Raw genomic sequence first — 27,653 nt, 5'->3', positions numbered from 1 at the left:
GTTTTAAGGTCTGAGTATGTAATAATGATCTGAGAAATGCGTGTTACTTGTCAAACATCTCACCCTCTGCTACAACACCACTTGTGTGAAAGAAGGAGCACCACAGAGGCTGACAAGGGCTTAGGCCATGCGTAGCCCGTGGCGCATGGTGGAGTCCCAGCATGGCAAGGGCTCAGTATTGTTCCTGAAAGGCTCTGCTACAATCTGCCATGAGGATTTATTTCATGGAAGCATTACAGACTCCTTTTTCCTACCACTTCTAACATCAGTGCCCAATTTACTTTCCCCTCCTACACACACACACATACAAACTCCCCACTCCTTTTATCTGACATGTTTATAAAGGAGCAAAGTGGGTGTAAACTCCTACCCTCCTAATTTGCAGACTTTTTACTGTCATTTCCCAAACGTGAATGGCCACAGTACAGTGCAAAACACTATGAAGAATGGGATGTGCTACCAGATTTTTTTCCCTGCTTATTAAGAGATAGGTGAGAAGACCCACATCTTTTCCTCCAGGGATTGACTCCATTTCACCCAGTTTCTTGCCCCGTGACTTAGTGCCAAGTGAAAGAAGTATTCTGTGTTCACCCAGACCTCAGGAAAGCTGGAAGCCTTTCCTCCCCATCTACAAAACAAGCAGACCTGTAAAACTCTTTGCCTCTGATTCGCTAATTCCATTGACCCTCCAGTTGAAGGGGAAGAAAAAGTCTAAGGGTTACCCTGCGGAAGGGGGGAAACGCCAGGAATGTACTGTTTCTGTCAGCTGCGCTCAGCGTATCTGCAGCCCTCGATGCTTGTGTGTTGAGTATGTCAAGGATTAGTGTTTCAGTAAGTGTCCTGTTGGCCAGAGAAGCACCCAATAATCCCAAAGTCTGTGTTTGAGATGCCTGGACAAGATTGAAACTACCTGTGTAGTGTGTTCTGGGGCTACGTTTTTACATTTATTGACAGCCTTGCTTATATCTCAGTGCCCTGACCTGTAACGTCTTCAGCCTCGGTTCTTATTTAGCCTGGATCCAAACTAATGGATCATGGAAATTTGCTGCTGGCCAGAAATGGCTGTACATTTATTTATGACTGCCAGCCACCATGGGTGAGAACTCCTTTCGAATAGCGAAGGAAATTGCAGCCTGGAGTCAGATTAAATCACTGGAGGACTCTCGAGCTCGGCACTAGTTTCTGGAGCATGTTCTTTATGGTTAGACCCTTTGAATGCTTGTGCTAAGGGAAAAGGAAAAGATCCTGCAACCTGCATCAAACTCTGCGTTTTAGTACAGATCTTTTTGCTCTGGTGAGAAAGCCTCTAGCACTGCTTTTCAGTATCTCCACATCAGTGCAGCAAAACTTGGAAATTATAAAGCTTTATTTCACAATAGGGAGATGGATGCCTGTGGGAAGCAGCCAATATGTGTGACTGGAAATCCTGGGTTCTTTTTCAGGAACTGCTGCAGTTCAACCTCTTGTACTCTTCCTTTTAGGTAAACCGGGGTTGTTGTTTACTTACCGTACAGGAGTGCTTTAACAAAGCTAACATGCTGTCCTAAAGAACTGTAAAACCTTGTTAGGGACACCAGAATCAACCTCTGCTACTTAAAAAATGTGGTTTCTAGTGTTTATCCTGACAAAGTAAATCTGCTACAGAGCAGTGAATGTATAAGGAATCCATTCGTCTTTCCCGACGGTGAAGAGAAGACAGGCACTGAAGGCAAAATCCAGCCTGTGACCTCCAGTTGGTCCAGACATGCTATTCCTTCCAGCATGACACCTCCATTTGACTTGATTGCTTCAGTCAAACTGACTCAGATCCTGTCCCCAGGAGGGAGGCTGATAGGATGGGAAAGGACTAAATATCATTCACATCTCCCCGTTGCCCCAGGACAGCAGCAAATCTTCGTGCCAGCAGTGCAACTTCTAGGCTATGATTTCCTTGGCTGCATTTCCCAGCTTTGCCCTTCTAGCACTGACCAACCTCTTCACAAGCCCCATGTAATAGGGTGCTGCACACATCCTAAAACAAAGCACCTAAGGTTTCTCCGTGGAAGGTTAGTAGGGTGGGCACAGGTATTTGTGAGAGGCGTGGTCTAGCTTTGTCTTCATTAAGTTTAGATGCTACGTGGATGTTTGCCAAGTTTAGCCCTGAAGACAGATAATGTTTCCTCTGGTAACGCTGGGTTTGTCTTCATTTTTCTCTTTCCCCATTAAATCATGGAGGGGCTTTTTTTCTGGAAATGATGGGTAACCAGTTATTATCAAGTTTTTTTTAAATGTTATTGGACTGCTAAATAGGGATTTTTTTTTCCCCATTCTATTTTTGCTTTCTATTTAAACTATTGTCACCTATCTCCAGTTTTCCAGGATGACATTTTAATGAATGGCCTGTTCCCTCAGCTCACTTCACAAAAGCTGTTCTACCTCTGATTTTATGTCATGTCAGCTTGAGACCAGAATAGGTGAGCTTAACCTCTGAGCACCTGTGTGTTACGTTTTTAAATATAATGTATTCTTCACCGGTCTGCACCAGTTCTCGTATCTCTGGAGCGAGTTGCTTTGTATTTGTTCTCACCAAGGAGGAAATTTTGGAAGAGGCAGAACTTTCTACTGCCCTGATTAGGAGGTCACATTAACATTACCAAAACAAACCAAAAAAAGCTCAGACATGCGATGAAAAACTATGTCATTGGCCCTAAAATAGCAGTCAAGGTAAACTCACTACAGTTTTGTGTTTTCTTGATGCATCAGACTGTAATTTGTGGCAGCTGAATCAGTAACTGGCAGGAGCCTGTGGTCCCTGCACCGTGGATGGGAATCTTTGGGGAGGAGGCGAAGCAGGCAGCTAGGGGCCAGCTCTGGGGAGATTTCTAAGAAAGACCCTCCTTTCTCATCAGCTAAAAATCTGACTCCTCCTGCCCTAGGTGCTGGGTACTTGGATAGCTCAGAACATTTCTCTCTGAGAGCCGGAATCGCTGAAGGAAATTAGATTTAGGCCTCTAGATCATTTATCTGCTTGTGGTGGTTGGACCTTGGGTGGCTGCCAGGTGCCCACCCAGCTCCTCTCTTACTTCCTCGCTGCAACAGGACAGGTGGAAGAAAATAAGGTGGAAAAACTTGTGGGTCAACATAAGGATAGAGATGTCACTAACATCATGGGCAAAACAGATTTGACCAGAGGAAAATTAACTTAATTCTTTGCCAATTAGAGTTGGATGGTAAGAGACAAAGATGAAAACTAAAACCCCTTCCCCTTACCTCACCCCCCATGCCAGGCTTCCTCACAGGCTCAACTTCACTCCTTCATCCCCAACTCCTCTGCCCTCCCTTTCGTGAGTGGCAAAGGAGGGACAGGGAATGGGGGCTGTGGTGTATCTGTAACAGCCCCTCCCTGCTGCTCCTTTCTCACCACACTTTTCCCCTGCTGTGGCATGCGCTGCAGTGGGCTGCAGTTTGGATACCTGCTTGGTACAGTGCTGTAGGAGTCAGAGAAAACAATTCTGCTGTCATTGACCATAATTTGACATACAGGAAGTATATAGTAAGGGTCATTTGAATGCTACTTAGGAGAAATTATTCTAAAACCCTCTGAGGTAGGCCCTTGGTGATGCCAGCTTTCATAGATCTACATCTTCTCAAGCCAGCTGGGGATCTGAGGCAACTTTTTTGTCCTCTGGAAAGAAAGGAAAAGCTTTTTTGTGTATTGTGAATATTGTCACACATGCATGGTAGTCCATTAATTAAAATGAGGTGAGGCTCTTTAGAAAGCAGAGATCTCTCTCCTCACCTCCTGCTTTCCCTCACCCTGAGGTGGCTTGTTGGCCCGAGGCTGAAGGTTGAGTAATGGAACCAGAAGCTCAGTGCAAAACACCAGTCAAACCCCCTGTTTTGGTGTGCATCTCTGGAAGTCCAGGTAAGCTGTAAGGCTTGGAAGAGCAGAGTGTATGATCACGCGTTCTGGGTCAGATACGCATTTAAACACTCTCTTACTTCAAATCAGACCTAACTGCTTGTGGGTAGTGTGAACTATCAGTGATTGAGCATGATTTACATTTTGTTTTTGTAGAGTTTAATTCTGTAAGGAACTAAATAAGCTAAATGAAACAGCTTTCTGTGCAATTAGTAAATGAGGAACAGGCAAAATTGAATCATGGCTGTACCCTTTGACAATTAAATAGGGAGAAAGGAACACTGTGGTTTAAATCACATGAGCTGAATTCCAGCTAAGCCTCTCATTAGTGGTGAAAACCTTTTTCTCTGAAATCTCCTGAACCATTTTTGAGGGGGGCAGGTAGGAAAATGCACTTTATCAAATTGCTGTTTGGAAATGGAAGGATTTAATTTATCTGTTTCTCTGGTTTCCAAAAGTTACTATTTACAACAGAGTCTCCAGACCACTGGTAATCTGGTGATGGGTCTAGCACAGCCTTCAGTCTCTAAACAGATGTTTATCTGAGCATTATCAGATTCCTTTGTGGTGGGAGGGTCTGTTCATAATCCCCAAACCCATTAAAGAAATGAGGGGGTTGCAAAACCGTTTTGAAATAGATGAAACACCTTTCAAGATAAGTTGCTGATAAAGGAAAGCAAAAGCACAGTGGGACTGACACAATCCCTTGGATACTTCATGCTACTTCTTTGGCAGCTGCAATATTTGTATCTTACTATGGTGACTGCACCGTAAGGGACGTACTGAACAGTAATTCCAAAATAAATATCGTAGATATTAGAAATACAGAGAAACTACTTTTTATTTTGCTTTCTTAATACTCACTTTTTAAAATGCAAATTGCTTCTTAAAAATACTGGTGGCTTGTCATTGACACGGTCCTGTTAGAATCTTTGTCGTCTTTGGTGGGTGTGGGACATGAAGGCTGAAAATCAAGTGATACCCTGATGTTTGAAATTAAGGTCTTATAAAACATGCAAGTATGCATGTTGTTTTATCTATATGAGTTCTCTGATTGGAAAAAAAATAAAAGAAGCCATAAATGTCTTTTTTTGTAATGACCTATGTGATAAAGCTGGGTGGAAACACAGCGTGGAAAAAAGGATTGTTAAATAATTCCTAAGCAAAACCGAACTACAGAAACAGTGCAATAATTAAGTAGCTAGGAGATCACATACTTCATTACTCACAAGCTGGCAGGTCGTAAGAAAGGCACAAGTGTGTACTCATGGCAGGAAACGCGTCCGTTAAATGGCACCATTAAGTCACATACCCGGGTTATTGTATTCTCTTGCTTTAAGGGTTTCGTATCGACTTTACTTTCTATTCCGTGGTGTAGACAAGAGGAAAGCATTGAAGACAGGCAGATAAAAATGCATTGACCTGATTTGTTAAGTCATGTTTTCTGTTCAGGCAGACATATGTAGCTGAAGTATGAAATAGTGAAATTGCAGAAAAGCCTCTTAGAGAGTAAGCTGTCCATTGCAAAAGCCTGAGAATGAGATCTGTGTGATAAAACACCTTCATACCTCTTTCCTCTAGTCTTCTTACCTCTTTCCTCTAGTTTCTTCATTATACACAGCAATGTTTTGCTTTCCTCCTTGTCTTGAATTCTTAAATTTTTTACTTTAGTGTTCCTGGTGGTGCCTTGCTTTTGTGCAGTGATGAAATTTCCTCGATTGCCGGTTGCTAATTAATGCAGCTGACACTCAACTGCCGTCCTCATCCTCCATTACCCTTTTTGCAGTTGGTGCCTGGATGTACCTTCACCCTGTGGCCAAAACTTAGTGGCTTCCAGTGATGGGATCTCATCCTGTGGTGGGAGTATGCGTGTGCCAGGTGACAGAGCCACATTTCTCGTACTTCTGGATGCTGTCCTGTTGGGCAACCAGAATTTGGGCTCTTCCACCGCCCCTGCCCTTGCTCACTGTGTGCACCATTGCTGTCACGTTCCTAAGGCGCGCCTGTCCCAAACCTTCAGTCCAGCTGAAATCTTCATTATTGACGGGAAAGGTGAGAAATGGCAAGGCTGTTGTTGGCTAAGTGAGGTGCAGTCGAAAGGTAGAGAGCACCTCTGCTCGTGAAACTCTGATCCCCGTTAGGGAAATCAGCGTGTCTCATTAGCTGCCCTTAACTTCAGACTTAGACCTGCTCGGCAATTATGACATCTAGGCTGTCGGTAGTTAAAACTCTTCATTCTTAACTCTGTTCCCAGCCTCCTTCCATTTCAGCTCATGTCACGTGTTGGATGCTGTGCATTCTCCTGCTTCTGCCAAGCCCAACATACTGCCACTTATTTTCCTCTTCCTGCTCTCCCCGCTCCCTGCAAGCGCTGGCGGCCGGGTGCAGCAAAGCGTTTAAACATACGTTCAGCTCAAAGTGATGAAGTGTTTTGCTGAGTCAGGACCTTTGCATTGAACTTGGCCTGTCTGAGCGCCAGTAGCCTTTGAGGTTTCAAAGGCAAAAAGGAGAGAGATCCTCAGCGGCACAGAGAGGATCAATTAATTCTTTTATTAGTCTTTTCAGTTCTTCAGTACAGTTGCTCTTAGATTCTCATTTTCTACTTCCTCTGCCTCATTGTATCTCCTGCCTTTATGCTTCACCACACTCTCTTCTCCTGTCGTTTGCTACTTGTCTTCCTCGGAGTTGGGAAGCATAATGCTGCTTTTTACCTCAAAAAATTCGCCGTACAGCACGATTAGTTTGATTGAGTTGGCGGTTCAGATTGGCTGGTCCATGACGTGCTTCTGGTACCGCTCCCGTGCCACAAGACCTGTGAGAGGGCACTGTCTCACTTCCCTTTGTCCTGACAGCATGAAAATGTCCATGCTGCACTAAATGTTGGCTTAATGCAAGAGTGTTCCTGTGTTTTGTATGTGAGCAGTTGATGCACGCAGCTGCTTCAGGAAGAAAAGAATTTGGAGAAGTTTGGAGTGGAGGCTGCTAATTAGATCCCTCTCAGTTTTGGAGCCCAGAGCTTTCCCAGAGCGTCGGTGACTTAGCACTGACTCAGAGAGATGTAAGTCCTTTTGATGTCTTTGCATTTTTAGATTTTTTGTTTTTTTTTTTTTTTAAACCTCCTGCAAGTTAGCTTTGAATTCAGCACTTTTGCTGGCGTTGCACTCCCAGGTCACCGGGCACAGGCTCCCGCTGCCACAAGCCCCCGTCACGTGGCTGCTTTCATAAATGCGCCAAGCTCGGTATTCACACCTCTCAAGTAGCTAAACCCTGCTGTGTCTTCTGGAAGGCTGCTCAGAGCCATACTCTTCTGGTCGCTCAAAACCTCTTCTTTTGCAAGCTTCTTCTACAAGTGCACTAATTCTAGGAATTTATTTCTAAGTTAACCCTGCCTATGCCACTTTGATATAAAACTATAAACCAGCTTTTCTTTGGTCCCTTCTTAAGTGATGGTGTTTCCAGACTGGAGTTATTTTGGGGAGCTGCTGTGGGGCAGAGTACATGTCCTTGCATGTATCACATTTAAGTTCCTGACAACTGTGTAGGCAAAAGTGCATTTCTTGATTCAAGAGTATGGTTCTTGTGTAACCAGCAGGGTACATTTATGCCAAGGGATGGAATTTGGTCTCTTTTCCCAGGGAAACATTTTTCTGTCTTCCATCACCATGCTGCTGACTGACCTGTCACTCTTTCCAACAGTTAGTTGTCCATATGTCTGAAATGACTGTAATGGACTTGGGAAAAAATAAAAATATATATGAGCATATTTCATTCTTAATGAAAACTGCATTAACATGTGGTTTATTGGCTGTGGATGCTTTTGATGTGGAGTGTTTTGCGAGCCATATAACGGCATTCAGTCCCTTCCCTCACACGGCTGCACAGTGGTGTAAAGATTAGATTAGTAACAGGTCGTGACATAGCAGCAGTACTGAAAGCCTCCAGGAAGACTCCACAAAATGTTATGTTTACAGATCGTTCTGTCAAAACAGCTCAGATCGCTGCTATGTCTCTATTTTCGCTGCCAGATGTATTTGCATGGATAGGAGCCCTTCTGGCTGGCGGGTGCCGCTGCTGTTTCACAGAGCCATGACGAGCGCGCAGCCCCGTTGAGGAGCGCAGACCCACTAGAGCGTGCAGTATGGCAAAGGACACCTGAAGGTTGGCTGGGCTTTGGTGTTCCCAGTTGTGTTTAACTACTGTCAGTGTGATAATCACAGCATGGGAGAGCCTTCCACCAGGCTTTCTTTTCAAATAGTCCAGCGAGTCAAAGCTGTTACCTGAGGCAAAACTAAAGTGGAAGGATAACACTTTAATTGTCTGAGAGGCGGTGGGTTTAGACTTTTATTCAGCAAAGCACATGGAGCCTACTGACTTCTTTTGGCGTGTGATATTTAAACCTAAGCATCTGTCGAAGTTCTTTCCTGAGGATTCCAAGCGAGGCCCTTGAGGAGAGCACTTCTTACCTTCCTGGTGTAGGAGGGGGAAAGGCATTGGGCTCTGTGCCTAAAGAAGTCAGGGCACTTTATTTGCTACATCTCAATAGTGTAAAAAGCAAGGCAAAGTGATGCTGAAATGGTGAGGAATGGACCAGGGCAAAGGTGTGTCTCTTCTGCATCTCTACAGGAATCAGCAATTTCCTCTCTCCTAGGAAGGGGAAGAAAGGGTCCTCAATCTGCTCTCCATCGCTGCTCGCTGGGGCTTCCCGGTCCTTAGCCCAGGCCATGCAGGCAGATCAGCAAGGATTTCATGTGCTTGCAAGGAAAGTTATTGCTGATTCCTCAGTAACTGGCTCTTCTCCAGCCCCCAGACAGCTCCTGAGGTGGAAGAGGTCATATCTAGCTCAACGTTACTTAATGTAGCACGTTTTTATTGTATGGTGACTTCTGCATCCTCAGCATAGCTGCCTTAGATAAAGCCACTCTCGTCATTTTATGAAATCTGTTAAGAGCCACAGCATGTTTTTGTAACTACAGTTTAATTTTCAGGTTTTTTTAGTTTTCTGACTCATAGTCCTTTTCTCCAGAAACATAAAATGATTCATATACCCAAGCACTTAACTCTTTTTGCATTTGTAAATGGCACTTCATGCATGCTTAACGAGGGTATTCCAAACCCATAAAACCATAATTTGCTTATGCTACATCATAAGATCTGAATCCTGCAAAGACTTATGTAAATACTTGCAAGTGCGTTGTAGGGTTTTGCAAATGGTGACTGAGGACCAGAAGGTCCACTGGCTTAGTCTCTGCAGGTCTTTGTGGTCCTCGTGAGCTCTGACACAGCACCTGGGAAGAGAGAATAAGAGAGAAAAATGGAATTGGAGCTGTAAATCTGATGCAGAAAAGAATGCAGAAGAGGCTCTTTTATTGCTTTCACAGGGGTAAGAGTTGAATATTAAAGTACATTAGAGAAAGGAGATGGAAAGAGAAGATGAAAAACATTTTTTTTTCTTTCACTCTGCTCCAGAATTTCTAAAATTAAACTCTCAGTGTCTTAGTATTTTTATTGGAAGATATGAGGGAAAAATCCCTATGCTGGATAATTCAAAGCCCAAATAGATTTATTTAGACTCAAAATATACAGCACTAGCTAGCACTGCCTCTTTAAAAAGCTATTGCACTGTTACTCGGGCAATGCACATAATTTATGGTTTTCTTTTTAAAATGGAGGCAAATAATTTATGACGCTGGGTTTTTAATGTCTTAATCCAGACTTTTTCTCCCAGCTCTTCCAAGAGCAACTTCAGATTATTCAATGTCCAGAAAAATCCTACATCTTTTTCATTTGCCCATCCCACAGACAGAATTCTAAATCCAGTAAAATCTGCCAATTTGAGTTGAAATTTAATAAATCTTAAGTGCATTTAGGGGCCACGGTTTATGTTCTGGGAATCAGGTTTCTGCAAAAGTCAAAACCTTGTTTTTCAGGTCCATAAAGTAGTGTCGTTTGCAGACATCTGTTCATCTTCAGATATTTTATTGCTTTGTCTTACTCTAGGTTATTTTCACTCTGCTGTTGTTGTGAAAAAAGGAGTTCTGGTTACAATCTTCCTCTTCTGTGTTGCATAAAAAGGCAAAATTCTCTCATTCTTCCTCCCTCAATTTCCAAGAAGAGGAAAAAAATCCAAAGAAGAGTTAATAGGCTTCTGCTCCAGCAGTAATTTATAGCTCACTCATGTCAGCAGAAGAGTACAAATGAAACAGTACTGTTGGTTAGGGAAGGACCATGAACTGCACATCAAGTGCACTGAGCTTTGCAGGAAGTCGGAAGGGCTCGGCTTTCCGCCATCAAAGCTGGTTTCTGGTTGCAGAGGTAGTCACCAGGGCACAGGCACCAGCCCTGACACCGCTCCAGCAAGCAGGGCCACGGTGCTGGTGTCCACACGACATCCCACTGAAAGGAGCAGGAGCATTCCTGGCCTTTCCAGCAGCTGTGGGGAGGAGCTGAAGCCTCCGATTTCTTTCTTCTCTTTGGATGCTTTTCCAGTGATGTTGTTGCTAAACATGGTTTGCACTCCCAGAGCTGCCACGTTCAGGTGACTGCTGATCCCTCCCAAGACAGGGAGAGGCAATTCATGAAGAAACAGCGGTTCCTGAACAGAAGTTACTCTGGATGATCTGAGGTCCCGTTCAGCTATTGCGCAAGGGATCAGGATATATCCTCAGATGCCAGGGGAAGATCTGTGATCCTCCTTGAGGGAGAATGATGGGACTCCTGAAAAATGGTCCATGGCATTTGTGTGGTGGCTTCTCTCTCTGCGCTCTGTGGTCTTGATTCCTCTGAAAGCTCCTACTTGGCTTGTGCTGTCTCTGTCGGGAGCTGATTGTGCACTTCTTTGCAGTGATTCACCAAGTGTTTATTTAGGGGCTGCATTGCATCTAGGCAGAAATCTTTCAATATTAAAGTATGTCTTACTTAGTAATTTACATAAGCTACTCAACTGGCATCTGGACTACGTTTGTCTTCAGAGCTGACCACCAAGAAGGAAAAAAATACTTCTGTTGGCCTCAACTTCTCCATAACTGGGAAGGAAATCTTGAGTCAGCTGGTAATGTGCAATTTTATACGAAGGAGGGACTGAATGCAAGGTACCAAGTTTGGGCTTTTGCCTCCATTAGAGTATTTTGAGACTGAGCGCTTGAACCATGGTCTTCTTTGGGAGCCCCTGAGGGGAACCTAGAAAGTCCAGCCTTCAAGAGCTGTGTTTACATAATACAAACAATTTTCTCATTAACAAACCAAAGAGTAACACTGTCATATATTCAGTGACCTTTTGCTTGTCAAAAAGAAGTGGGTCATGGAAAGGATTTAACTGGCAAGGAAGTAGCATGTTGTTACCTCAATTCACTGGTTCACTGAGTTTCAGCCAGAGATTCAGGCAGTTGAGTTTGACAGCAGGTTGTGCTGCTAGTGGGAGGGGGCAGGGGAAGCCTTTCCAGTGCTGCCCTCCTGTGCCCCCTAGTTCTGGTCTCTGCTGTGCCATCGCAAGCACTTGTGGGAGACCCTGGAGGATGCCTTCTCCGGGAATCAGGTCCCAGGTCTTAACAGCTGAGGCATGCCACCCCAGTGAATGTTCTCTTTCACCCTGCCACCCAAATGAAATAGGAGAGTGCTGCCACTGGGTTTTTTTCATCGCCCTTTTTGTTGTTTGTTTTCTGTTGGGTATTTTTTTCCCCAGAATGTTCAATAAAAAGGTGTGGTTGTTATGTTAAGGGGTAGAGGGGTTTCTGCCAACAACCAGTTCTTTTTTTGTTGTTGTTTTTTTTTCCATTAGTTGGTTTGTTTCAGCCAAAGGAAATCTGGCAGCAGAGGATGGTTATTAGCTCATAGCTCAGCCAGCAACTACAACTTGTGCTGCGGTGCTCGGGGTAGTGGCTGGATGGTAAACACAAGGCTGTTAAGAAAGAGGCAGGCTTGTGTAAGGAAAATTAAATACAATAAAGACCAACATTCACCATGCCTTATCTGTGCACAGCTTTCCAAGTGAAGTTGATCGGGATGTATGAAACTGAAGATGGACGTCAAGGCTAACAGTAAGAAAATGTGGGAAGGACACAGAAGACATGCAGGCAGAGCTCTCCTTTGGTTTCCACATCTGGTGTTTACTTCTCTGTTTAGCCAATTGCCTTGGGAATCATGAGGAATGGGTCTTTTTTCATCACAACCATCATGGTTCTTTCTCTTTTAAAATTAAGTAACCTGTGCATCACATCCATCCTGCCTTGGTGCTCCTCTGCCTCACAGAGCAAGAATTAAGATCCCAATCTTTTCACCTTTTCTTTTTGTTCCTGCTCACTGGGTTCACTGACTGAAAAACAGGCCTGTGCAGGATGTTTCCTTGCACATCAAAATCGCATCACATGTGGCTGGCTTCGGGGTTTGTTACAGGCTCAAAGCAGGCAGCCAGCATGCTAAAAGGTGCCAAACTATCAACCTTTCTGGCAACCGTGACTTTACAGGCTTGGCCTCAGGCCAGGTAAAAATACAGTCTAGATGTATGCCTGAGTAAAACCAGGCAGATTTGACTGTCAGTAGCTCAGAGTTCTGAGGATCTGACAGGCCAGAGGTCCAGAAGTCACAATAGTAAGTTGGGCTTCTGCAGCAAGAGCTTCCTGGGAGGGGAGCCGTGGGATTCTCCTGCGCTGAGCTCATGGAGTGTGCAAAGTCAAGTGTTTTCAAAAGCTGGTATAAATAAAAATCACTGTCAGAAAGAGTATGTTAAGAATTACCTGAAAGATAATATTCCTGGGATTCTCCTAAGTGTTTATACCCGGCTGCCAAAAACCAGCCGTTACTGGGGGTTCCTAACTTTGTGATCTTGGAAGCCCACCACGTGGTCCTGGCCTTGTGTGCTTTGATGCTCAAAGGGCTGGAGGTTGGGCAGCACTTTCAGCCTCTCCCGTTGTTGATTCAGAAAGTGTTTTAAATGGCAGGCTCAGCCAGCAATGCAAACTGCAGGCATAAAAAGAATACAAGTCCCTAAATTAAAGCAAAGGCTACATTAGATACAGTTGTGCCATAATTTTCTACTGAGGTGAACATCAGGTTGGGCCCTGGATTCGTGAGCACAATGAGGAACGTTTCGAAAAGTGGAAATTGCATTACAGCTTCTGTTTCCTTTCCAGGGAAGCATGTGAAGCACATTACAGAGTGAGGGAAGGTCAGGACTGCGGGGAGCAGCACAGGATGTCTGGGAGGGATAGGTGGGGCCAGAGAAGCTGCTGCAAAACAAGGATAGAGAAGCAGCAGGAAAGCATGAGAGTGAAAAGTAGTAACTGGAAACCTTACAATATCTTAATCAGAATTCCTTCCCGTTAAAGGTCAAATAAAGAGCTTCCCACCCCCCCCCCCCCCCCCAATTACTTCTGTTTTTCTGCCATTTTTAATCTCTGGTTTTAGTTTAAATATGCTTTGTTGTTTGGTTTGGGGGTAGTTGGGGTTTTTTTTACATCTTGGCAATGTTCTGAAAATTTTGAACTGCCAGACAGACAGATTCAAATGTTTCAAAACCAGCATCTGCATGTATGTATGTGTGTGTGTCTGATGGCAGTGCCAGGCAGGCTGGGACTGACCAAGGTGTATTTGCTTAGCTGTGATCAGCTAATAACACCACTGGGTACTGAGTATTGTGCTTGCAATATTGCAGCCTGCGCCTCCTGGCTGTATTTCATGCATCATTCCCTCTGTCCATAAAAATACTTACGAACCAGGCCAAGCAATGAGACTTAAGCAGGGAGGAAGCGATGCCATCCCTCCCTCTGCCCCCTCTCTAGGGCAGCAGGGGGATCTCAGGCCTGTTGTACTTGGGCAGGGGTAGCAGTTTGGGAACCAACTAGAGGAAAAGCCCGCTTTCTCTACTCTCCCTTCATTTAGCAGCTGCATTGGCCTTTCCAGGATCACTTACTTGAAGCACGTTGCAGCACTGCTGGCCAAGCAGCACCTCCAGCCGTGTGCTGGGGAGAGCAGCGTATGGCTTGGCATAAAGGGAACAAGCACAAAATGCCTACGTATTTCTCAAAAGGCAAATTGCCTGAAAAGTCTGTCTGACGACAGCCCAAACCAGAACAAGCTGTAATTACATATCCTTTAGGTTTGCAATTCATATGATTTTTCTCTCTGGGTTTGCAAGCGTGCCACAGTTACGCCTCAGTGGCTGAGCAGCCTTTTAACAAGCAGTAGAAGGTGCCCTATCGCTCAGGCACTGCCAGTGCTAAAAACAGAATGTACTGTCCTTTAAACCTGGGCAAGATTATGTAGCGTAACAACATGGAGCCCTCTCAAAGAGATAACCTGTCCACAAGGAGCTGGGAGAAGGGAGATTGGGAATTGGGATGCTTATCCCACTACCTTTTTGTTGTACGGCTGCTACTGGGGATGTTTTGGTGCTTGAGTTAATAATCTTGCAAATATAACAAGGTAAAGAGGGAACGGCACAGAGGAAACTATTTGGAAGGAATTAAACATTAACAGCACACCTTAAATACAACCAAGTAGGAGGAAAACGAAGGGAAATGCTGTTCTGGTACGGTCTGTACCCAGTTTTAACAGGCAGGCGGGGTTTGTTTACGGAAGCAGACAATCATCTCCTTCCTCCCTGTGGTAAAACATGTATTTAAAGGAAGTATGAGTAGGAATTTTCTCTAAGTACAAATTGCTAAGTAAAACCTTCAATATAGGCCTGGTCTATTTGAGTTGGTACTCTATAAATTAATTTAAGACAGGAGGCAGCAGCTAGTTGATTATTTAACTGGTTCCCAAGTGGATTGCTTTACTGTCCATGCCACCCTGGTGTCTGCATTCCAGGGTTGTAAAACTCTGGTGAGAAGGCTTTGCCAGGGGTTACTCCAGCTGATTCAGATGCTCCTCCATCAGCTTTTATCATAGAATCAGAGTCATAGAATGATTTGGGCTGGAAGCAACCCGTAAAGGTCATCTAGTTCCACTCCCCTGCCACGGGCCAGGACACATTCACTAGCCCAGGTTGCCCAAAGCTCCATCCAACCCGGCCTTGAACACTGCCGAGGAGGGGGCAGACACAGCTTCTCGGGCAGCCTGTGCCAGGGCCTCACCGCCCTCACAGGGAAGAATATCTGCCTAATATTTAATCTAAATATGCTTTCCTTCAGCTTAAGGCCATTATCCCTCATCCTGTCTTTCCATGCCCTTGCAAACAGTCCCTCTCCAGCTTTCCTATAGGTCTCTTTAGGTACTGGAAGGCTGCTCTAAGGTCTCTTCAGAGCTTTCTCTTCCCCAGGCCAAACAAGCCCAACTCTCTCAGCCTATCTTTGTAGGAGAGATGTTCCAGACCTCTGATCATCTTTGGGGCCCTCTTTTGTATCGGCTCCAACACCTTAATGTCTTCCTTACCCTGAGGACCCCAAAGCTTGACACAGTACTCCAGGTGGGGTTTCACCGGAGCAGAGGGGCAGAATCACCTCCCTTCACCTGCTGCTGACACTTCTTTTGATGCTGCCCGGCATACAGTGGGCTTTTTGGGCTGCAAGCGTGCATTGCTGGGTCATGTTGAGCTTTTTGTCAGCCAACACCCCAAGTCCTTCTCCTCAGGGCTGCTTTCAATTCGTTTTGCCATGAGGTTCTTAAGGTACCCTAGCCATAAAGCCAAAATGCCCTGGACAGAAAAGCCAGTCTCTCAGATAATCACTCACTATGTAGTTTTCTCCTCAGGAAAAAAAAAAAGGACAACTGTGGAGATGGTCAAACTGCCCCACCCCCACCCACCCAGAATGGGTCTGGCGGAGGCAGGAGAAAACGGCACATGACCCCACTGCACTTCTGCTGTTGGCCCAAGTAAACTGGGGTTTGCCAACCAAATTAAATAAATAGCTCAACACCTCTTCCTTCCAAGTAGCATCAAGTCGGAATAAGAGTCAAAGGAGTACTTTTTTCAGACCATCAGTGGTTGGATCAGAAGATCAAAGATGATTGATTTTTTTTTTTATTTTACCTGAGAGAATGAGTTTTTAAAAATCCCTTATCAGCTTCTTTTTTGAATGCCTGAAAGGGGAAAAAGTAAAGGGTATTTATTAGTATTAGCAGTAGTAATCCAAAATGCATTGCACGCATTATTATTAATATTATTCTAGAGATGCAGTGCCAGCAAATCACAGATACAGAGAGTTGGCAATAAATTAATTGGAGAACTAAAAAAGTACTGGAAATTAGGAAAGATGATGAGATGGAAGAGATCAGCTGAGCAAAGTGAAGACTTAAGAGCGGCACGTCTTTCTTGCACTAATATGGTAATGAAACGTAGCAGAGGCAGAGTGGGAATACTGATCTTCGGATGCTTCTAACAACTTCTTGCAGTATTCAGTCAAATTGCTGTGAAATTGCTAACGTGAGCTATTACAGGATGAAAAGACCTTTATGCCAGTATAAATGCTTCTCTGGTGCGGAGCTCTGTCACTTCTGTAATCATAGTTTCTAAACTGATAGGGTATTAGAGTGAGCTGGGCTTTGGAAACACTGGTGGCTGAAGTTCACCTGTGTGAGCTTCAGCCTGTGTCCACTGGTAGAGGACACGAGTCCAGGCACCATGGCAGGAAGTCCAGGGCCCCTAAGCACGTTGCCATGCATACCAGGGAGATCCACCCCAACTCCCACACGAACTGATGGGCTCTGGACTGACACTACCCCTCGGAAAGTAAACTTGGTATTATGGTAAATAGTGCCATAAAACGTTAGTTCCTGGCTGTTTGGTAGTCAGGGAAAAGCAGATGTAACACCCTGGATTATTTAAGAACAAAATAGAGAAGGAAACAGCAAACATGATCGTGCTTTTGTGTCGTACGTGCTTCTGCTGCAGCCCTGAGAAAACAACAGAAGAGGATGAGAAATGGTGGAAGGTGATCTGAGCCATGAAGCGGTCCCTGCACGCAGAACAGCCATGTAACATGGGGTTCCTGCAGGATGGGGAAGAGTTGGCTGCCAGGCAGTGGGAAAGGTCTGTAAAATCCCAGGCAGGGCAGAAGGGCGTCTGATGAGCTGAGAGCTAGGAGGCTGAGGTGAAATTACTGAGCATCCAGTTCGGAACAGACCAGAGGACACAGTTCTTCAGATCACATAATTAAGCTGGGGAGCTCTTTGCCACATGAGGCTGTGGATGCTAAAAATTACAGGACCTCAGGATGAGGCTGGGCAGGGTTGCAGAAGAGAAATAAAAAACCAAAATAATCTCTCTGGGTCAAAAGGTGCTGAGCTGTGGAACACTGAAGGAGCCCCAGAAGGAGAATTTTCTCCCTTTTCTTATGCTCTTCCCAAGGACTCTTTTTGCCTATTTGCCTGTAGTGGCTTCTCCAGTTAAAGAAAACCTTTAAAGGTGTTCCAGGGAAGAGAAGGGCTAAAGGAAAATGGGAATCAAGAGAAAACATCTATTTGTGAAGGACAACAAATGCAAGAAGGGCAGGAGTGTGAGGATGGCACCACCTAAAGCTGAAGAGTTGGGGGCACAAGGACAGCCAGCAGAACTGCGAGCAGCACTCACTCCCTCCGAAGTACCCAGGGGTCAAGGAGTGCTGCCAGGGGAGAGCATGTGAGGGTGTGCAAATGGAAACTCTTCCCACAGCATCCTTGGAGGAGAACAGCGGCAGCAGCTGAGGCTGTCCCGGCACACTGTGGAGGTGCCAGTGTGGAGGCATGAGTGCAAACCTGAGGGGTGGAGAGCAACTGAATCCTCAGAACAAGAGTTATAGGGGGAAGCTGAAGCAGCATTGGGATGCAAGGACATGGCTGGAGGTCTCTAGTGCAGTGAGGCTGGGCTGGCAGGCATCTGTCCCCTTTGCCTTGACTGGTTCGCCCTTACCTGTAACTGGAGCCAGACCTGTGCATGCCCCCATGCTGAGGACACCTCAGAGGCAGGAGGAGGACAGGGAGACATGATGCACGGCACCCCTCGGCCACAGTGATGTGGGCAGCTTTTGGACATCACTTTGCTGGAAATCCTTGGATGGGAGGCAGCAGGGGCAGAGTGGGAAGGACTCTCTCAGTGGTGGTGGGATTAAAACATTCTGTGGTCTTTCTGGAAAAGCTGACTGAAAGGGGTTTTTTTTCTGTTATTTGTAGTTTTATACTATATAAGTTAAGCTCCCCGGCAAAGTTTTATGCTCAACACCGTGCCATGTGTAAAGTTAGGGCAGAACCTAAGAAGGAAGAACAGAGGCCAACAAGCTACAAAGTCCCTGCCATTCAGCAGTGCAAGTCACGTATACCTGCCTCCCAAATTTTGGTAATGTGTTTAAAAATGGATGCCTATTCAGTAATGATTCTTCCTTCAGGAAACACTAACCTATTGAGCCATAAGATTTTTAAGCCTCTGAGATCCGCTGTCCCCAAAGTGGAGGTGACCGCTGAGGCGGTATTCATCTTGAGCAAGTTTGACACCCACTTTGCTTGCCTAACTCCTAAAGTAGAAGCCTTCTGGAGGGGGAAGGGGCAATAAATGAACTCCATCCCCACTCATTAAGACCTGAAGGAGCAGGGCTGCTCTTCAGTCTTTCTCCTTTCTCCCAGCCATCTCAACCCAAGCCATGAGAGCCTGGAGCAACCACTGGTGATGCCTCTGCCGCCTGTGTAGAACACCCAAGTTATCAGTTCCCTGACAGATGGCTTCTCTGACCTCGGGCACCTCAGCCACACTGGCTGCCAGGTCTGTGAGAGCCCTGCCTGGCTCCAGCATTGCCAAGACCTTGGTGCCATCCAGCAAAAAGCCTGATCCCCTGCACAGGGTTCTGCTGGGCTGGAAATGTTAAGCTGCAAATGAGATTTATATTCTTTCCAGTGGGATGTTGCCAAATGCAAGTGGAAAGCCACCTCTTTGAATATCTGTAAAGGCCTTTGCATAATGTTTTCCTTCAGATTGTTTCATTTCAAGGTTTTTCTCTCTATTTCAAACTTCCTAGTTGCTGTGTGACTCTGCTGTGTGCTTCCTAGGTCTTCTTTTGCTTTACAGTGTCCTTTTTCTCTTAGGCGCTTTCCCTTGAACAGCTCTATGGATGGTTGCATGAAAAATTGCTGTATCCCTCTGTGTCTCTATACAGAAATCTAAAATATCAGTGAGAGAGAGACATACCAAGGATTTTGAAAATATAAAATAAGGGATATTTACTTATAGGATGTTTATTTCTAAAAATTCCCTAATAGCACAAAGATAAACTTCATCACTGAAAAAAAAAAGCTTATTTTCCATCATATGTTCTAGTCATACCATAGGCTTTTCACCAAGAGAACAAAAAACATTTATTTTTGTGCTGTGTGCCCAGAACAGCTACTGCACAACCATCGTCCTGTCAAGATTTGAGAATGTGCACCCTGAGGTTTAGCGGCAGGGCTGGGGGGCAGGAGGGGAGGGAATCATTCCTCACACCATTCCCTTGCTGCACTGTGGGGTCCCACCCATGGCAGACAGTCCTTCATGAACTTCTGAAAGGTGAGTCCTTTCCCACGGGGCTTCAGCTCTTCACCAGCTGCCCCAGCGTGGGTCACTTCTATGGGGTGTAGTTGTAAATCATAGAACGTCTCTCAGTCTGTCAGGCCCAGACTGCCCCAGCCTGGTCCTCCATGGGGTCACAACCCCACCCCCACCCCTGCCCAGCAAACCTGCTCCGGCATGGATCTCTCCCTTGCTTATCTCTGTGTCTCTATCTCAGTCCACACGCTGCAGGTGATTGCTCCAACATGGGTCACAGTATCTTCCCTGTCTCCATCTACTCCAGTGTGGGGCCTCTCCATGGGCTGCAGGTGGGATCTCTGCTTCCCATCCTCTTCCATGGTCTGTGAGGAGACACCCACTCCACCATGGGTTTCTCCATGGGCTGCAGGGGCATCTCCCTCTCCAGCACCTGGGGCACCTCCTCCCCCCATTTACGAGCCTTGGTGCCTGCACAGTTTCTTACATCTTCTCACTCCCGTCTCTGGTGGCAAAAATCAGCTGCTTGCATTTTTTTTTCTCCTAAATGTGATTCCCAGAGGCGCTGTGACTTGTCACTGATGAGCTCGGCCTTGGTCAACAATGACTCTGGCCTTGAGCCGGCTGGTCTTTGCTCTGTGGGGCCTGCAGAGAGCTTCTGGCTGCTGCTTGCAGAAGCCACCCCTGCAGCCTTCCTTCTCCACCAGAACCCAGCTGCTCAAAACCACAACATTGTTTTACTGGGGACTGTTGCAAGTGGCAGGGGCTGCAGGTTTCTGAATCAGGATGAGTTTATGCTTATTCTCCATGAGAATGTGGTATGCCGTTATATACGTTCTGCTACATGTGTTTGTGAGAGTACATCTCCTGACATTGCGTCAAACAGGTCCTTGTCAACTCAGCACTTGATCCTTTGAACAGTTTCACCTGTGTGGCACTGGGTCGGATCTGCAGCCCACTGAGACCAGCAAGAGCCTTTCTGATGGTACTTGGTCAGGCTGCAAATGGATTTAAAAAGTGACCTACATGTTTTGCTCCATATCTCAGGATCTCTTTGTGTAACCATCCATAGGTGGTCTATATTTACCACTGCAGTGTGAAAAGCTGAATCCACAAGCCGCGGTGGGTCTAGCTATTTAAACTGCCTCTTTGTCCTGATTTCAGAACCATGAGCAAGACTTGCACTTAACAGTATTGTCAGCAGAACTGAGCTGGTGAATTTTTGGTGATCATTTTTGGTTCTTGTTCATGGCTATTACCAGCAGGAGGTATGGTGGGGGCCAGCAGGAGAATGCCTTAGTGTATATTCCTCATTTTGCTTACTGACCCAGGTTTGCTACCCTGGCAGAAGTGGGTTTTCCTTTCCAATAGAGTTGTGTTTAGACTGAGAGGCCTTTTCCAGCTTGGAAGTTTTGCCAGTGCATTTCAGCCCTTTGTGAGTTTCAGATGCAGGCAGATTGATGGGGGCTTTCTGCAGCTGCATCTCACCCTGCTGCTGTTTCCTCACAGAGGCAAGATAGTGCTGGTCAGCCAACACGGCCAAAGGGGCACTAGGAAAAGCTGTAGGACTGCAAGTAGCTCCTCAGATCTCAGTTGTCACACAAAGCAAGCTGACAAATGTATAAATATCTGCTGTAGTGTCTCAGGAAAGGGGGAAAATCCTTTTGAAGATGGCCTCAGACACTGTTTCCTCTTTGTTCCTTTCCTTACTCTTTTACTTTTTATATAGAACAATCGCAGAATTGTCATTTAAATTAGAGGAGCAATGCTGCTTTGGAGCAGTTGCTGTTCATGCAGAAGGGTAGAGTGGGCTTTGGGTCTAAGGCTGATGTGTCTGGTGCATGAAGAATGTTTTCTCCCATTGCTCAGTGCAGATGAGCAAACAGCATCCACCTGATCGTTTCTGGAATAAACGGGACACCTTTTCCTTTGGAGACAGCTCAGACAATCTCTATTTAAACTGTGTTTAAAATGGGCTTTAGTCATATAGGACTTTTAGTGCTGGGAAGGTAATGTATGCTGTGTGTGCACTCAGTATTGTGTATAACCCACCTCTGTTGGGGTTTAGAATGGGAGCTGGGTGATCCTCAGGGTGAAGTGCAAGGAGCTGTTGGGGTTTATGGGATTTGAGCAGGTCAGCCTGGCAGGGCATATCTGGGATGCTGGAGCTGGGCAGCTGTGGACCAGGCACGAAATGCAATGCAGGATGTGAGGCCAGTGGTCAGCAATGGCTGGTTCTGCTTCTTCCAGCCAGGAGGGGGATTATTTCAGCGTAACAGTTCCCTGTGATTCTGTGAGTGCTCAGAGTGAAGGGCACAGTGATTCAGCTGCTAAATGGATGTAGTAAAAGCAGTAGCAAATAGCTGTTGTTTATAACAGGGGCACTGTGCATTATGCCTGATTTTTTAGTAGTGGTGTTATAAGAAAACTTTCCAGAATTAAGAGAATATTGTGTGTAAGTGTCTTCTGAATCAATTTGCTTTGCATACCACTGTTTGTGTCAAGGTAGAGATAATGTTCCCAGAGAGAGCAGGATGGCAAAACTGGAAGTCCTTTGGTCCCATCAGACTACCCTTTTTATAGATGCAAACCATCCAGGATGTGGAAAGTGTGTGTGGAGGGGGTGGTTTCTCAATTACTCATGGTGGTTAATACCAAAGCACTTGAACACATCAGTGTTTTGAGCTACTGGTTTTACAGCCAGGTGCTTGCTGCCATCAGTTAAGGTTTCATAAATTAGACCTGCAAAATATTAACAGGTTTGCTCTGCCTGCACACCATTCATTCATTGCTACATACAGCAGAGAGCAATTTAGCTCCCTGGCAGTGTATTTTAGTAAGACAGCAAATTGTCTGTGTTTACTTATGCTATGCAATTCAGTAATTGTACTGCAAATCTTGGCCAAGTTCCTGAATAGTTGGGGCCTAAAAACAAGCTCTTAAATTCATATTGTGGCCAGCAGATTGAGAGAGGTGGTTCTCCTCCCCCTCTACTCGGCTCTGCTGAGATTCAACATGGATCCTGCATCCAACTCTGGAGCCTTCAGCACAAGAAGGACATGGCTCTTTCAGCTGATCCACAGGAGGTCCATGAGAATGATCAGGGGGCTGAAGCACCTCTCCTACAAAGACAAGCTGAGAGAGTTGGGCTTGTTCATCCTGGAGAAGAGAAGGCTGCGGGGAGACCTTATAGCGGCCTGCCAGTACCTGAAGGGGCCTACTGAAAGCTGGGCAGGGATTGTTTGTACGGGCGTAGAGTGACAGGGTAAGGTGCAATGGTTTTAAACTACAGCAGAGTAGATTCAAATTAGATATTATGAAGTTCTTTACTATGAAGGTGGTGAGACACTGCAACAGATTGCCCACAGAGGTGGTGGAGGCCCCATCCCTGGACACGTTCAAGGTCAGGCTTGATGAAGCTCTGATCAATCTGATCTAGTGAGGATGTCCCTGATTACTGCGGGAGGGGGGCAGGCGGTGTTGGACTAGATGGCCTTTAAAGGTCCCTCCCAACCTAACACACTCTGTGATTCTATATTCCTAAATAGAACATCTGAATTTTCAAATACTGAGTGCATCCTTTCGCTGACTTTTTGGAAGCCAGTGGGCTACCAGGGTATTGAAGATCAGACCTGCTACCTGTTCCTACACTTGTATGGGGAAGCTAAACTATGGTTTAGACTCCTTTTAATACTTGTCTTTGTCGTATTGCAGTGCCTCTTTTGTTCTCTACATTGCAATAATTCCTAGTGGAGTTTATTCATGTTGACAAACTTATCAGTTTGGATGGATTAAAATGTCCAGTAAAAAAGTTGCCAGCCAGGTTGCTATTTGAAATCTGTGCTGGAAGATGAAGAGATGCACAGAGTAAGAATATTTCTGGCAAGTCACTGCGGGTTTGGCTTTTTTTTTTTTTTTTTTCATAAAAGGGCAGGCTATAAATACCATCTTTCATATAACATATGCTTCACTGCCTGTGCCTGACAACAAACCTGAGTGAACTAGGGTTCATCAGTAAGGCTGATTTTGCCTTCAGTATTATTGGGAGCTCTTCAGTGCCTCTTGGTGAGGTTTTTCTCCCGTGTATCAGTGCAATAAGGCTTCGTTTCCTCTCTGTATGTAATTTCAAGGAAAGTCTGATTCATTACTTCAGGGGCTGAGCTAAATTCTTTCCTCTGGACCATTTTAAAAGAAATCGTTTGAGCCTCAAATACTTGCGCTGTCTGCAGCAGCAGGTGTGTGAAAGAGTGGGCATTTGCTTTGCTTCTTGCTGCTCATCCTCAAGAAGAGGAGGCTCTCCTTAATCTGTGGGCACAGAAGCACAGCAGAAGGACTTTTTGACCTAAGATAAAACAATGACAAAACCATTCCTGTGGAAGCACAGCATGCAGACGCTTTGGGATGCTTCTGGAATATATTACTGGGGATAACTTGCTTTTTCTTTTCAAAAGAAACTCATTCCAATGCCTCAGAAAAAAAAAAAAGTCTTATGGGATGAAGGGAAAGAAATTTTTATTGGTAATATTTAAAACTTTTTAAATTCATAAAGTCCTGGATTGGGAGGATTTAACATAGGGTAAAACAGCAGAGTGATCTGGTGTGATTGCAAAGGTGACTTTGAAAGAGTTTCTTATTTTGGTCTTGGGGACCTTTAATTTCTTCCTTTCAAGTGCCCTGATGGACCAAAATTTGCAGTATGTTCAGGAATCAGTATGCACTTTTTTTTTCGCAAATGGGGGCTGCTCCTGAGAAAGGAATTTTGTTTTGTAAGCACTGCTTGCCCGAGACTGACTGCGTGTTTCCATTCCCCCTGCAGAGGCACGGCGATAGCTGGGATCGTTTTCGGCATAGTGTTTATAATGGGAGTGATTGCTGGGATTGCCATCTGCATCTGCATGTGCATGAAGAGCAACCGTGGCACTCGAGTAGGGGTCATCCGAACTACTCACATCAACACTATCAGCGCCTACCCGGGTAAGGAAGCCAAATGACCCCCCCTGCACGAGGGCCTGCGTTGTGGCAGGAGCGCAGCTTTGGATGGCTCCAGCTCTGCGATGTATATGGGGCCTGTGAGTGAATGCAGCAGGAGGCTCTTCTCAGTCCGGAGGGGAATGGCACGACTCCCTGCTGGGAAACGCCAGACAGACAGCTCAGCGTGCGCAGCCGTCCTCAGCGCAGCGCTAATTGATTCAGCTCCTCAGCGGGCTAATGAGATCTGGCCGGGTGCCAGGCTCGCGCAGCTGTATGGCTCGCGCTGCCCGCAGTGGCATGGCGAGCCCTCGCTCGGGGCGGTGCTGCATTGTGCAGGACAGACCTTCTCCCTGTGCCAGAGGCTCTCTGGCAACGGATCAGTTGTTCCTCTTTTATGTTCTGGTTCTTGTATTTGCTCTTGCTCACGTGCGGTCAGTTCCCTTTCATTGTCCGATATAATGGGGGCCTGGCTTACCACAGAGACAGAAAAACCTGGACAATAAGGTCTGTGGATCATAGCGCGGAGAACTTCGAGAGGTGCCATGTGGAGCCTAATGCAGCCGGAGCTGGCTGGTACTCAGCCAGGGCTCACATGCCCTGCTGGGTGCTGCAGGATCTCAGATGACTTCTACAAAGGCACATGGGCATCTTCGCAGGGTGTTCCCTGCTGTCTGTCCTAGGAGGGGCTGCTGGCTGGCACGCAGTGCTGGATGCAAGCTAGCTCTCTGCGCTGGCCTGGCACCATGCCTGAGCTGATAGGAACTTGGTGCAGAGATGCCCATTGTGCCTTGGTCAAAGTTAGCTGAGTGTTGGACATGCTCAGTGTGGGCCTGTCTGTGGGTTAACATATTTGGCTATAATGTTTTTTTAAGGAAACACAAGGAGAGGCGCAGAGCATAAGTGAGATCTGGCACTGAGCTAATAAGCTGTCACGGCTCCAGGGCACCCCCACGGGACAGTAGGGATCCCTCACAGGTCTGCCCCAGTGCAGTGCGCATAGTAAGTGGGAGCCAGTACCTCAGGCTGTACCTGAGCTAGCTCAGTGCACAGCTGCTCTCTTGTCAACTCATGCCAGTCTAGGATTGGGTTACAGGAGTACCAAAGGTGGATCTGCACTGAGCCACCTGGGGTCTGAAAGGCTCAGCTGTCTAGACTCCCCACTGCGTGGAAGTGGCCACATTGTTGTAGATCTAAGCTGACCCTGGAAGAAGTATAGTGGTGTTTATGCGATGCAGCTATGTCTCTGCTTCAGTGATATTGTTAATAGCAAATCCAGGACCGATTGCCTTGGGATAACTGGAGAGTTCTTTGTAATAAAAGGCAATGGTGTGTCATGGATTATGTCCCCTCATCCCACTCTTAGGAATCCCCTGCCTTTAAATTCTCTCCTGTTGCAAAGCTTGTAGCAAACCCCAGGTGCATTATGTATACTTACAGGCAAGCTATGCAGTATTTGTTATGTGTTCCTTTATCACATCCACCGGGCGCAGTATCTTTCTCCCTCGCGCTCTCTTCAGTTAAACTGAAGCCATCTATAATCATCACCGCAACCTCAGTTTGCATGGGGAGATGAGTAATGAAAAAACCTGCGATAATTCTCAGCCGTGAATTGCTGAAGAGCTACTTCAGAACCTAACAGTCACTGCAAGCTGTAAAAACAAGAGCCAAATGGAGACGCTGGAGCTGTAGCCTTTTCCTCCCCAAGTCTGCTCCTGCAGTGACTCACCCCTATCTCTCCACCTCCAGGCAGTTTGACAGGCACACTCCTGGTTCCTGGTGTAAAGATTAGTTTGAACAGTGGTTCCTCACAGCAGCAGCAGGTTTTGGAGGATAGGGAAGCTCTGAAAGGAATTCTGTGTTCCTTGCTGTCACAAATACTTCTATAGTAATGACTGACCTAGCTTTGGCTGCAGGGTTTGTGACCTCTCCCCTGCCATCACCTGTTCTGGACCAGAATGGCAGGCAAGGGGGTGCCTTTCCTTTTGGCCTCAGCCACAGCAACAGCCGGGTGTTCAGGGAGCAAGGAATACTTTTCATGGTACACTGGGACACGAGTCTCTTTCCACCACCACAAACATCACTGGGTTTCTGTTTCCTCTCTACTCAAATGCAATTTCACTGCCAGTCTGCTTGAGGCATCTTGAGAAGCACCTTAACAGTGACATGGTGACGTGAGCAGACTCTGGACGTTAGAATTTGTAGACACTACTAAAACGTGGTCTTGATAGAGAGCCTTCAGTTCCTACCATGCCATGGTTCTGTAGCACTTACTGTCATTTTGATCACTGAACTAATTCTCCTTCTCTAAGGTTAGTAGAACTAGTTGAAAAAAATGTTTTCAGCTGCCTGTGAATATTTTTGTTGTTTCCTAATGCCTGACCCAGTTTGCAGATGCTGGGCTTTCCTCAGATGTCTCTGTTGGGGTGAAGAAAACAAAAGCTTTGTTATTCCTCAGCCCAAGCCCTGGGAAGATGTACGATTGCCCTTGGGGGTGCGATGCTGCTGTGCTCGGCATGGCATGGCACACGTCTCCTGGGGACCCAGAGAGTGTTTCAGAGCTCTGTGGAGATCAGCGAAGGGCCTGGCTACCCTGTCATTTTGAGACAACATAAATCCATGTTGCTGACAGAAGGGGCAGCAGAACTTTTTCCCCTGACAAAATTTAGCTCTGTCACGTCATCCTGGTATCATCTGCCGTATGGCCACTCAGACACTCTCACCAGCACCACGTGTCGGTGGGCACACCACTGGGCAGTGAAGGGATGGGCAGTAAGCAAGGGCTTGCCCTGGCATACAGTGACTGCATAATGACAGGACGAGAAACAAGTGAGTGCATTGCCAGGAGACTTTGCATCTGTTGTACAGAAGTCTGAATGTCAACTGGGAAACAGTGGGGAGCCTGCATCTGAGAAAAACAGAAAAATAAAATATTTTTAACTATGTCTTCTTTTTTCTCCCTTTTCAGTGGCTCCACCACCATACAGTTACGAATACGAAATGGAGTACCCAGCTGACCTACCTCCACCTTACACTCCGACCCCACAGACTTCGATACAGTATCCCCCACCCCCTCCATACCCCGGATATTTGGGGAAGTAGTTAACATGGCTGCACACGTACAGTAACTGCCTGTTGAAACAGCCAGCGCTGTTGGGACAAAATATTATCAGCTCAGGGACAAATAGGGTGGGCTCTGCATCAACACCTATGGCCAGGTGTTGAAATAACCAGGGAAGGTTGTCATGGCTCAGGATGAAGAAAAATACTGTCCACTCTGGACCATCGTTCATGATTAAACAAGGTGTGACCAAAGAAACCATTCCTGCAGGTTAGTGCCTGATGAGTAGTGCTGGCATC

The 27,653-nt window shown here is 46.0% G+C and overlaps 1 protein-coding gene across 1 annotated transcript in view; it reads left to right on the top strand.

The window, feature by feature from the left end:
* Positions 1-27,395, top strand: part of CYYR1 (cysteine and tyrosine rich 1) — a gene marked incomplete at both ends in the record, with an annotated part of 57,882 nt that extends 30,487 nt beyond the window's left edge. Inside the window, 2 exons of the mRNA XM_084274131.1 lie at positions 24,142-24,299; positions 27,262-27,395. Of these exons, the coding sequence (XP_084130257.1) occupies positions 24,142-24,299; positions 27,262-27,395 (292 nt within the window). The remainder of the gene's footprint in view (positions 1-24,141; positions 24,300-27,261) is intronic.
* Between the last annotated feature and the right edge of the window lie 258 nt (positions 27,396-27,653).

This window comes from Gallinula chloropus (assembly GCF_964237585.1).
Source record: "Gallinula chloropus genome assembly, chromosome: 1".
Lineage (NCBI taxonomy): Eukaryota > Metazoa > Chordata > Aves > Gruiformes > Rallidae > Gallinula > Gallinula chloropus.
Note: the sequence above shows the minus strand (reverse complement) of the source record. Positions and strands in the feature narration are given on the sequence as shown.